General features: G+C 26.7%; 1 protein-coding gene across 3 annotated transcripts in view; it reads left to right on the top strand.

Annotated features, from left to right (window-relative positions):
• The window catches only part of LOC143197822 (metabotropic glycine receptor), a 578,984-nt gene that overhangs the window by 492,237 nt on the left and 72,906 nt on the right, over positions 1 to 13,841 (top strand). For all 3 annotated transcript variants that reach the window (XM_076406597.1, XM_076406598.1, XM_076406599.1), the window contains one exon: positions 5,515 to 5,638. In XM_076406597.1, coding sequence (XP_076262712.1) covers positions 5,515 to 5,638 — 124 coding nt within the window. The remainder of the gene's footprint in view (positions 1 to 5,514; positions 5,639 to 13,841) is intronic.

The following is a 13,841-nucleotide window of genomic DNA, read 5'->3' as shown; positions in this document are numbered from 1 at the left end:
ATATATATATATATATATATATATATATATATATATATATATATATATATATATATATATATATATATATATTATACCAACAAGTGGCTTTTGAAAGTGAAAAAATGATACAGGCAGGCCCCTGATATTATTTCGAAATATAATATCTGCTAAAAAAATGAAACAATATATTATTCATAGCGTAAAGTTTAACTGAAATTTCGAAAGTTCGAAAGGAGAGAGAAAAAAAACCCAAACATGAACCTAAATTACAAAAAAACGAACTTGAATATCACGAATCCACCTCAAACTTCCCATTCTCTGTTTCCATGATGAAAATAACCGAGGAAAAAGCACTCATTTGTTGCCTCCTAGAGATAGGCGTTTCAGGAAAAATAAAAATATGAGAGGCAAAGGTCTACATTTTTTTAGATCCAATCATATTCATTATGTATTTTCTCGAATAACCGTTTATTGGTCTGTGAATTACGTTTTCACCAGCGGATTCGTACGAAAATATAGAAGGATTTTATGAATCGTAAATATGGATAATATTTTCATACATCTGGAACGCTGTCTAAACGGGGCTGGATAATCAGATTCAGTATTAACCGTAAAATGTGTATTGTTAATATTTTATTAAATGAAAATCAGGCGCCTTTTTTATATTTTACAATATTTAGTATCAGAACGCTTTATAATATAAATTTTACGATAAATTTCAAACACCTGTTAATTTTATTTAATATGATTAGTTATATTCAAATAAAAAAATCTAAATTTAATCCTAATTTAGCGTAAATACTATAATGCTTACAATATTCTTTCCAAACAATCAGGAAAATTCTGAATAACTTTCATAAAAGTCTATCTTGCAATTGATTATATTTGTTGTTGAATATGAATTGCTTTAACTGCTGCAACACTGCTAAATTATTGGAGTTTATATTTCTTTTAAACTGTACTATTAAAAAACTTTTACTGAACTAAAATAGGGACTTAACATCTTAGTTTCTTTTTGAGTCACTCTATATATATTATAGTTTCATCGAGATGGCCATTATCGTTCTGTTCGCCAAAAATGATTCAAAATTAAAAATATATTATAATCGCATGGAGAAATATCTGGACAATATGACGGATGCTTAAAATATAAAATTTTAATCAACATATATTACTTTTTCATATATTTAGTATATATAATATTTTAATTACATTTAAATAATGTTAAATACAATATTCAGCTCAAACTCTTGAGGAACCTTCAGATAAGTTAACATTTTATGAATCAACTATTTCCAGTATGATAATGATATAATTACTTACTTTGTAAAAAAGAAGAGCTGTCTGTACCGCATTGACGATGAAAAGTATGAACACTACGACAATCTCAAACGCAAAATGTCATGGGTTATTCCAGGAAGGCCTTCCACCTCGACACTGAAGCAAAATAATTATGATCATAAATCGTGCTATGAATGAGTTGAGCATCAAAATTTGATCTTAATTTAGGGTAAATACTATAATGGTAAGAATACTATTTCCAATTAAGCAAGAGTATTCTGAATAACTTTTGTAAAAGTCCATTTCGAAATTGATTATTTTGGTTGTTGAATATTAACTACTTTAACCGCTGCAACACTGTTAAATTATTGAAGTTTATTATTTCTTTTAAACTGTACCCTTAACAAAACTTTTGCTGAACTAAAATAGAGACTTAGCATCTATATATAGCATAGTTTCATCAAGGTGACCAATAATCAATTATTCGCCAAAAAACAATTCAAAATAAAAAATTAATTTTTGTCGCATGGAGAAATATCTGGTCAATATGACTGATGCTTAAAATCTAAAATGTATAATCCAACTTTTTCATATATTTAGTATATATAATATTTTAATTACAATTAAATGATGTTAAATACAAAAGAAAAGAAAAGCAGTAATGTTCATTCTTAGACTTCTAAATCGTTTTAATATTGAAATGGGAAAGAAGAATTTGCCATATTTTAATGGATATAATCCGTATTCAGTAAAACGCTTTAAAGTGAGCGATAGAATAAGAATGCAGGAATAGAAAAGCAGTAAATCATAAATACATTTGCTTGATGCACTTTCATATTGTGATCATTACGTTAATATTTTTTAAAATGATGATAAATGACTATTTCCTTCAACTATTGCGTCGACTAGATCAGCTTATTCATTTGTCATTGTATTTCATCATGATAAGATTTGCAATTTTACGATATTTACGTAAATACAACGTGAGATATTTGTTATAGCACAAAATAGAGCAAAACTAGAATTCTATGAATATATTTTGGAAGTATAGCACATATAGATTTTTGCACAACAAATAGAAACTGTTTCCATTTTTACGTCGTATTCATTTTGGAATTTGAAATGATCATGGGAGTTTTTATTTCGTATTGTTGCTGTTATTGCTTATTTTATATTTCGAAAAGTCCAGACACCAAATAAAAGAGAGTCAAACTATCGTAAATGATGTCTTACGAATGATTTTTATTAAAATAGCCTAACCGCTACCTCTATAAGTTTGGATTTTGTTTAGAAAATAATAATAAATGAATTAATTAATACACTATCAAATAATTCACTATTTTATATATTCATTCTAAATCTCGATTTTTGTTTATTTTCATACTTTTTATCCTATTTATATTAACACATTAAAATTATACTACTTATAGAATTCGAGCTTGGCTTGTTATATATTGAATATATGGTAAAATAGATACTTTTCTTGATAATTATACATTAAATTTATACTAATTACAGAGTTAGAGCTTATTCAGAGTTATGAACCATTTTAACAAAATTTCCGTATGAATACTCAGGAAAATTTGCGATTTTTGATAATTTTCAGACTGTTCACTCTATTTAAATTAATATTGAAAATTTGATTTTGTTATGAAACATGTTATTCTAAAAACCTACGTGTATTGTATTATATATAAGGTATAGGGGAAAATAAATACATTTTTTGTTAATTATATATTAAAATTATACTTATTATAAACCTAGAGCTTATTCGAAGCTATGAACCATTTTGACAAAATTTCCATATATATACTCATGAAAAATCTCGATTTTTAATCATTTTCGGACATTTTACTCTATTTTAATTAATATTAATGTTATAATAATGCAATATATCCCTCTAATGCAGAATTTTGCGCCGAATTGACTAGTCCTATGATGTATTACGTATGTCTGTTTATTTATAGTTTATGGTGAAAACTTAATGTTGTTATAAAAAATTTTATTCTAGAAATCCAAGTGTATTGTATTATATATCGGGTGTAAGGGAAAATAAATATATTTTTTGTTAATTACATATCAAAATCATACTAATTACGGAACTATAGCTTATTCGGATATATGAACCGTTTTGACAAAATTTCCATATATATACTCATGAAAAATCTCAATTTTCGCTCATTTCCGCACATTTTACTCTATTTTAATTAATATTAATGTTATAATAATGAAATATATCTCTCTTTTATGAATTTTACGCCGAATTAACTAGTCCTATGATATATTACGTATATCTGTTTGTTTATAATTTATGGTAAAAATTTGATTGTTTTAAAAAAATTTATTCTAAAAACCTATGTGTATTGAATTGTATATTGGGTATAGGGGAAAATAAATACATTTTTTGTTAATTACATATTAAAATTATACTTATTACAGAGCTAGAGCTTATTCGGAGGTATGATCCATTTTGACAAAATTTCCATATATATACTCATGAAAAATCTTAAATTTTGATCATTTTCGGACATTTTACTTTATTTTAATTAATATTAATGTTATAATAATGCAATATATCTGTCTAATGCAGAATTTTACGCCGAATTGACTAGGTCTATGATGTATTAGGTTTGTCTGTTTATTTATAGTTTATGGTGAAAACTTAATGTTGTTATAAAAAATGTTATTCTATAAATCCAAGTGTATTGTATTATATATACGGAACTATAGCTTATTCGGGTATATGAACCGTTTACACAAAATTTCCATATATATACTCATGAAAAATCTCGATTTTTGATCATTTTTGGACATTTTACTTTATTTTAATTAATATTATTGTCATAATAATGCAATATACCTCTCTAATGCAGAATTTTACGCCGAATTGACTAGTCCTATGATAGATTACGTATGTCTGTTTGTTTATAATTTATGGTAAAAATTTGATTATGTTTTAAAAAATGTTATTCGAAAAACCTGTGTGTATTGAATTATATATTGGGTATAGGGGAAAATAAATACATTTTTTGTTAATTAAATATCAAAATTATACTTTTTACAGAGCTAGAGCTTATTCGGAAGTATGAACAATTTCGACAAAATTTCCATATGTATACTCGGGAAAAATCTCGGTTTTTGCTCAATTTCAGACTTTTCCTCTAATTTAATTAATATTGACGATGTTATAATAATTGTTAGCCCTCTTATGTAGACTTTTATGCCAAATTGACTAGCCCTATGACATTTTACTTATTTCAATTAATTTCGAATTTATGGTTAAAATTTTATTTTGTTGTAAAAAATTGGTGTTCTAAAAACTCTAAACTTATTTTTCATGTATTACTCAACAACAATCAAAACTTTGACTCATTTTTAGACTTTTTATTGACTTATCATTAGCCCTTGAATGGGATCCAAATGTGCGTCTTAAATAATTTCTTATCAACTGGCTATATATATTTTATCTTTAATAATTTAGAACATAACTTTAACAAGAAAATACATCCGGATATATAAAAATGTTAGTTAATGCACCGCAGAAATTATGTCTTCAGGTTGAGGGTGATTTTTATTAAAACAGTCTAACACACCACAATGTAGTAGCTAGATAAATCTATGACTTTATAGGAATATTATAAAGAAAGCCCGTATCGTAACTTGCACTGCATTAAACCAGGTTTCCAATTATGGTCTAGGAACTACATGACCTATTTTTCGTTTAATGAGAGAATGTATTTTGTAATGTCCATGGGAGATGTTTAAACAATACCTATGGAATGATATTATCTTTTATTCCACGAACAAAATATCGGATTTTCGTTCCCAAAAAGAGATAAAATTATATTTGTACAATCCAATTTGTTTTATATAATTCACTCCCAAATTAATAGAAGAACAAACTTTAAACATTTGATAATAAACACAATTAATATAACATAGGCTTTGTTTGTAATTATCAAGAGCAGGTACACTCAAATTATTTTTTTATATTCATGAACAGTTTTTCAAACATAATTGTTTCCACAATTTTATCAAAAAACCCATCCCTATCCCTGTTAATAAATAAAAACTATAATAGATATACTATTAATAATAATAGTAATAAACTCGAATCTCAATAAATTTATAAGATCTATAAGATAAAATAAATCTAATATAAAAATAATGCGATAGGAAATGTAATTAATATCATATTGACATCAAAAATTGATTATTAGACAACTAACAGAGCTATATATTTTATTACAGGGGCACCAGTGGGATTGACATTGATCTACGTCATGTTGATATTGACCAATGTCCAACCCCTGAGGGTCAGACTCAATTAAATATTTTTGCTGATTCTGCCAAATGTAAAAAATCGACAACAATGGTAAGTACACATTTTTTAAACGTTAATTAATTCTGTAATAACTGTAAATAAATCTGTTTGCAATAACCCATGTTTTACTACAACGTTCATTTTCATACAAATATTTTCACGTAATAAAAGTAGAACGATATACAATTCCCTTCTTATTACAACACTCGCATATTTAGTTATCCTTCAAACGTCAAATGGCCAAAAAACACTGACATGTTAACACTATATTTCAAGCCCGTTAAAGAATGACAATACCCTTAGAGGGATAACAGTTTTTTATGTCTATTTTTCACAAAGCTAAATATTCTCCGTTCTTAAACCCTTATCTTTTTTTTCCACGATAAAATTGCTTCCGATATATCAGTAACAGACAAATTAGTTTTTGTCTTTGAAAAAGTATCCCGAATTACTATTCGAAAAAAATTAAGACCCTCTTTTTAGATACATTGATAAATATATAAAAACTTATCGTCAAATATACTATAAGCACATCGTTATTTTCATATTGGATAGGATGATGAGAAATAAACGCCTTGGAATATTGAATAATTAGGTTTCTTCGGGCTATAATTTAATAAAATTGTTAAGGGTTCCATGAAAGCAAGTTTCCCACATCAAGACCATTTTACCTTAATAAAGTAAATGAGGAAAATGTTACTAAACATAAATAATTAAGTCTATTAACCGTTTTATCTAACGTTTATAGGTGAATACAACACTCTATTGTTTAATGTTTAATAAGTTTTTAACAAATTCATATTTCGAACCAAGATGCATAATAAATTCAGAAATAATTTAAGTTTCATTATTTCAATAAAAGTTAAAAAATTGTTTTAAATAATTATTTAATACTTTGAAGAAGAAAAATGATTTAGACTAGTTAGTACCTTAAATTTTAGTATAGCAGTCGATACTCTGGCTCTTGAAAATACAATCTATATTTTATAAATTAAGTTTACATTTTAGTGACATTATTCTTTTATAAAACCGAGTTGGTGCAGTTCTTAATGATTTACAAAAAGCTCGTTGAGTTGTAATAGAATGTTTATAAATAACACAAAAAAAACTAATAAAACTGTTAAACAATTTACTAAACATAAATAATTAAGTCTATTAACCATTTCATCTAACGTTTATAGGTGAATACAACACTGTATTGTTTAACTTTAATAAGTTTTTAACAAATTCATATTTCGAAGCAAGATACATAATAAAATCAGAAATAATTTAAGTTTCATTATTTCAATAAAAGTTAAAAAATTGTTTTAAATAATTATTTAATACATTGAAGAAGAAAAATGACTTAAACTACTTAGTGCCTTAAATTTTAGTATATCAGTCGATACCCTGGCTCTTGAAAATCCAATATATATTTTATAAATTAAGTTTCCATTTTAGTGACATTATTCTTTTATAAAACAGAGTTGGTGCAGCTCTTAATGATTTACAAAAAGCTCGTTGAGTTGTAATAGAATGTTTATAAATAACACAAGAAAACTAATAAAACTGTTAAACAATTTACTAAACATAAATAATTAAGTCTATTAACCATTTCATCTAACGTTTATAGGTGAATACAACACTGTATTGTTTAATGTTTAATAAGTTTTTAACAAATTCATATTTCGAAGCAAGATACATAATAAAATCAGAAATAATGTAAGTTTCATTATTTCAATAAAAGTTAAAAAATTGTTTTAAATAATTATTTAATAATCTTAAGAAGAAAAATGACTTAAACTACTTAGTACCTTAAATTTTAGTAAATCAGTCGATACGCTCGCTCTTGAAAATCCAATCTATATTTTATAAATTAAGTTTTTTTTTAGTGACATTATTCTATTATAAAACAGAGTTTCATTATATCAATAAAGGTAAAAAAATTGTTTAAATAGTTATTTAGTAATTTGGGGAAGAAAAATAACTTAATTTTAGTATGTCAATCGGTACCCTGGCTCTTGAAAATTCAATCTATATGAATACTGAAGTTTATAAATGAATGAGTTACACTGTTAAGGAGTTTCAAGAAGTTTGTTGAGTTTTTAATAGAATATTTATAAATAACACAAAAAACTAATAAAACCAAACATTTTAACTAATTCAATCACCTATCGAATAATTTAAATGGAATATTCGATGTATCTCATACCAAACGTGTCGTTTAACTAATTTTTTACGAGACATACATCCCAGATTCAGTTGTAATAAAATGTATTCACTGAAATTGATTCCAGAGATATCCCTGTCTTATAAACTTCCTCCGAAACCTTTTATAGAAAGCTGATATATTTTATTTTCCACTTTGTAACGTGACAATTTTTTATATATAAACGGCGGCTAAAAAAACAGATAAAAATGACATCAATGTTTCCTCGGCTTTTACTAAAAGAAAGGAACCCAAAATAGATTCGAAATCAAATCTAAATTCTGCGTATATTCGAAATGACTGCGAATTTATATTACCCGCCTTTCGTGAATAAAATGTTATGCGGCCTACCTTGCCAAACATATGCTTGACTTTGTTATTAATCATACTAATATGAGGTATTATTGCTTTAACTGCAATGTCGAAACCTGCATTATTCAACAACGCCATTATTACACTGAATTATTACTCGCTTTTAGGGATGTTCTCTTAGTATTCCATCAATTACAGCGATTAATAGGTTCTCTCAAAATATATTCTTTTTAAATCATAATCATTACATCAATATATGAACAGTAAACATATTTTAATTTAAAAAAAACCGAATGAGTGGGATTACAATTTTTATGAGCATAATCACTTTTCTGTATAAAAATCACGATCCATCACATAATAAGAAAAACAAAACAACAATATGATCAATACCTCAAAAACAATAATGTACATGCAACGGTTCAGAATAAATCTTTGAGTTTATTAAAATATCAGTCAAAACAGACATTTTTAATAAAATATTCATAATTCTACCAGGTGTGACAATTGAATTCTAACAGAAAACGAAAAAAATTGATCACTAATGATGGTCAATACAATGAAATGCAATAATGTATGGAACTTTTCAGTATAAAAATTTGAGTTTCTACAAAACTCCGTCAAAATTGAATTTCTAAAAATACCTTCACAATTCTGCTAGGTATAGAAATCGCATTCTAGCAGAAAATAAGAAAAATTGATCCCAGGTAATGGGACAATGCATTAAGTTTCTACAGACATCCCTCAAAATTAATTAGCAGTCCTTATATTTTTCTTACAATATTTGTATAGTAATGATACGTGCGAAACCCGCATCATACAACATGCTAAGAAAAAAAACTGGTAGTAGATAGTAGCTTAAATAATAATAATGTTGGCAACTAATTAGAATAAAGCTTTCAACTTGTAAAGAAATTAGTTAAAGTTTATTCACAATTGTTATGTTATTCTTTTTATACCTACATAATTACACTGTTCATGAAAGTCACATACTTTAAGAAAATGGGTAATATTAGTGGCTAATAATGGTTATTGCCTTAAAAAACGATAGAAAAGTTTAAACAGAAATTCATCAAAATTAATTAAAAGTTCCTTATGTGGTTGATATATCTACCTAATTATGTTAGGTATGAAATAAAACTTATTATAAAATACTTATAGGTTAAATAATATTACAATATAGGACCATTAATATTTATTAAAAAGTGATTACAGCAAATCAGGACCATTTGACACGTTTAATACCGCATAAGCCAGATAGAATTTGTGCATCTCTTGTAAATAACAAGCTCCCATATTGCAGCGACAACAGGTTGACATAGCAGACTAAAATTATGCTCCGCAGGGACCACAATCTGACTACTGCCTGTCTATTTATGCTGCATTTCTCAGCATTTTACGCATTACGGTTATTGCAATTTCCTCCATGGGTCACAATAGAAGTAGATTACATTACAGATATTCGTAAAAATGGTTTCGTCAGTATAGTTGAAAAATTCAAGAGATATTTTACATAATATTTTTTATTTCATTTTATTTATTGAATAAAGCACCAATTTTAATAAATATTCTTATTTTAACGTTACAAGAAAAAAAGGCTAAATCGTTAAAATGCCTAATTTATTCCCAAATAGAGAACCCCTAGCTTGTCTAGTATTTCAATAAAACTGTAACACCTCTGATAAAATAATATAAAACCTGGTCTTGGTCTTGTTTAAATATTGCTTGACTTTCGAACTTCGTTAAGTTCAGTAATGGAAAGATTTCCGAAAAGGCGCTTTAAATCTACTTAAAATATAGTCAGGCTTTGACTTTAATTAATTGAAAATTCAAGTTAGTTTTTGTAGCTAGAAGTGCACGTTGAATACCGTCAATTTCTTTCGGTGGCATTTGCAAGTTTCACTTGAAAACACTCCTTGAAATGTAAACGAGATCTGGAACGAACTAATTTGAAATCTACAGTCGATTCTAAAAATAAAGCAGCGAAACAAACTGAATAAATCAGTCAGAAGTAACCAAGATTAAATAAATGTACATTAAATTGGTTGAAAATTATTGTTAGTATCAATAATACTATCAAAATAACGTGGTAAATTTTAAAAAATTCTTGATTGTGTGTGTGTCAGTTAATGTACTAAGTTTTATTATATTTTTTTGTTACTTATTTGAAATAGTATTGGCAACTAACCGCTAACAAATTCTTTCAAATCATAAGACAAACAACAATGCATCTCTAAATCATATTATGCTCTATGAGAAATTATGTTACATATTTATAATTTAGAACAAGCAAGACATTTTCTTCGAGGTAAGAGCATTTTCATTATAATTAACATCTAAATATTTTTTTTAGTCCTTGAAAGCATATAAAGAATTTAAATTGAAATCACAATTTTTACGATCACAATTACAAATACAATTTGATAATGACATAAATAAACAAATGAAAAAATACTTGGTGAAGACATCATTTGAAGTAGCAATAATCTGAAGAAACAAATCAAAGGGCGAGAATAAGACTGAATTAACTAACGGTGTGAGAGAATGCGGCTAATTGAATAATTGGATAATGACATAAAACTAAGCTTTTAAGCGACGGATTTCAACTTAGGACTAGTTACAGTAATGCACTGCTTCCGAGCTAATAAGAATAAATTTTCCTTTACATTTCATCACCGAGCTGTGTTGGGAAATATGTTTCCCTTTGTAAGAGTTACGTTAGAATCTCGTCATCATTCTGTTATTGTTGGACAGTTTTTTACAAGCCAGGTTCAAAGAAAGAACATGTTTGTTTCTTTTACTTACTTGTGTTTTTTTCAAATTGTCGTGTTATAGCATTTTTTAATAAAAAATATATTTTATAAATACTACTTATCTAAACTATTAGTTTCTAAATAATATAATTCAGCCGTCATTATTTTCGGAAACTATCCTCTATTAAATGATATTCGTTAATATCGTACCTTGGAGAAAGAAAAATAGCCCTAAAGGTGGAAATAGTAGTAGAGGAAAGCAAAAAAAAAGTTCCCTTGTTTGAAACAAAAGGAATTAAGGAAAAAATACAAACTGTCCTAAAAAAATAAACCACACAACAATTTTCTGGACCAGATAACTAAAACTTTAAATAGGCTTTTAGCGAACTTACCAAACCGAAAACTAGAAAATTATATGTATAGGTGTCGAAAACATTTCTATTATTTATTGTTTTGTTAAAAAAATAACCCCAGAAAAACACAATAATGTGAAATTCTTTCAAATCATAAGACAACCAACAATACATCTCTAAATCATATTATGCGCCATGAGAAATTATGTTACATATTTATAATTTAAAACAGCAAGACATTTTCTTCGAGCTAAGAGCATTTTCATTATAATTAACATCTAAATATTTTTTTAGTCCTTGAAAGTATATAAAGAATTTAAATTGAAATCACAATTTTTACAATTACAATTACAAATATAATTTGGTAATGACATAAATATACAAAGGAAAAAATACTTGGTGAAGACATCATTTGAAGTAGCAATAATCTGAAGAAACAAATCAAAGGGCGAGAATAAGACTGAATTAACTAACGGTGTGACAGAATGCGGCTAATTGAATAATTGGATAATGACATAAAACTAAGCTTTTAAGCGACGGATTTCAACTTAGGACTAGTTACAGTAATGCACTGCTTCCGAGCTAATAAGAATAAATTTTCCTTTACATTTCATCACCGAGCTGTGTTGGGAAATATGTTTCCCTTTGTAAGAGTTACGTTAGAATCTCGTCATCATTCTGTTATTGTTGGACAGTTTTTTACAAGCCAGGTTCAAAGAAAGAACATGTTTGTTTCTTTTACTTACTTGTGTTTTTTTCAAATTGTCGTGTTATAGCATTTTTTAATAAAAAATATATTTTATAAATACTACTTATCTAAACTATTAGTTTCTAAATAATATAATTCAGCCGTCATTATTTTCGGAAACTATCCTCTATTAAATGATATTCGTTAATATCGTACCTTGGAGAAAGAAAAATAGCCCTAAAGGTGGAAATAGTAGTAGAGGAAAGCAAAAAAAAAGTTCCCTTGTTTGAAACAAAAGGAATTAAGGAAAAAATACAAACTGTCCTAAAAAAATAAACCACACAACAATTTTCTGGACCAGATAACTAAAACTTTAAATAGGCTTTTAGCGAACTTACCAAACCGAAAACTAGAAAATTATATGTATAGGTGTCGAAAACATTTCTATTATTTATTGTTTTGTTAAAAAAATAACCCCAGAAAAACACAATAATGTGAAATTCTTTCAAATCATAAGACAACCAACAATACATCTCTAAATCATATTATGCGCCATGAGAAATTATGTTACATATTTATAATTTAAAACAGCAAGACATTTTCTTCGAGCTAAGAGCATTTTCATTATAATTAACATCTAAATATTTTTTTAGTCCTTGAAAGTATATAAAGAATTTAAATTGAAATCACAATTTTTACAATTACAATTACAAATATAATTTGGTAATGACATAAATATACAAAGGAAAAAATACTTGGTGAAGACATCATTTGAAGTAGCAATAATCTGAAGAAACAAATCAAAGGGCGAGAATAAGACTGAATTAACTAACGGTGTGACAGAATGCGGCTAATTGAATAATTGGATAATGACATAAAACTAAGCTTTTAAGCGACGGATTTCAACTTAGGACTAGTTACAGTAATGCACTGCTTCCGAGCTAATAAGAATAAATTTTCCTTTACATTTCATCACCGAGCTGTGTTGGGAAATATGTTTCCCTTTGTAAGAGTTACGTTAGAATCTCGTCATCATTCTGTTACTGTTGGACAGTTTTTTTACAAGCCAGGTTCAAAGAAAGAACATGTTTGTTTCTTTTACTTACTTGTGTTTTTTTCAAATTGTCGTGTTATAGCATTTTTTAATAAAAAATATATTTTATAAATACTACTTATCTAAACTATTAGTTTCTAAATAATATAATTCAGCCGTCATTATTTTCGGAAATTATCCTCTATTAAATGATATTCGTTAATATCGTACCTTGGAGAAAGTAAAATAGCCCTAAAGGTGGAAATAGTAGTAGGAGAAAACAAAAAAAAAGTTCCCTTGTTTGAAACAAAAGGAATTAAGGAAAAAATACAAACTGTCCTAAAAAATAAACCACCCAACAATTTTCTGGACCAGATAACTAAAACTTTAAATAGGCTTTTAGCGAACTTACCAAACCGAAAACTAGAAAATTATATGTATAGGTATTGAAAACATTTCTATTATTTATTGTTTTGTTAAAAAAATAACCCCAGAAAAACACAATAATGTGAAATTCTTTCAAATCATAAGACAACCAACAATACATCTCTAAATCATATTATGCCCCATGAGAAATTATGTTACATATTTATAATTTAAAACAGCAAGACATTTTCTTCGAGCTAAGAGCATTTTCATTATAATTAACATCTAAATATTTTTTTAGTCCTTGAAAGTATATAAAGAATTTAAATTGAAATCACAATTTTTACAATTAGAATTACAAATATAATTTGGTAATGACATAAATATACAAAGGAAAAAATACTTGGTGAAGACATCATTTGAAGTAGCAATAATCTGAAGAAACAAATCAAAGGGCGAGAATAAGACTGAATTAACTAACGGTGTGACAGAATGCGGCTAATTTAATAATTGGATAATGACATAAAACTAAGCTTTTAAACGACGGATTTCAACTTAGGA

The sequence above is a fragment of the Rhynchophorus ferrugineus genome, unplaced genomic scaffold, assembly GCF_030347505.1.
Source record: "Rhynchophorus ferrugineus isolate W39M unplaced genomic scaffold, kcgeb_rfMv2 rfM5, whole genome shotgun sequence".
Lineage (NCBI taxonomy): Eukaryota > Metazoa > Arthropoda > Insecta > Coleoptera > Curculionidae > Rhynchophorus > Rhynchophorus ferrugineus.
Note: the sequence above shows the minus strand (reverse complement) of the source record. Positions and strands in the feature narration are given on the sequence as shown.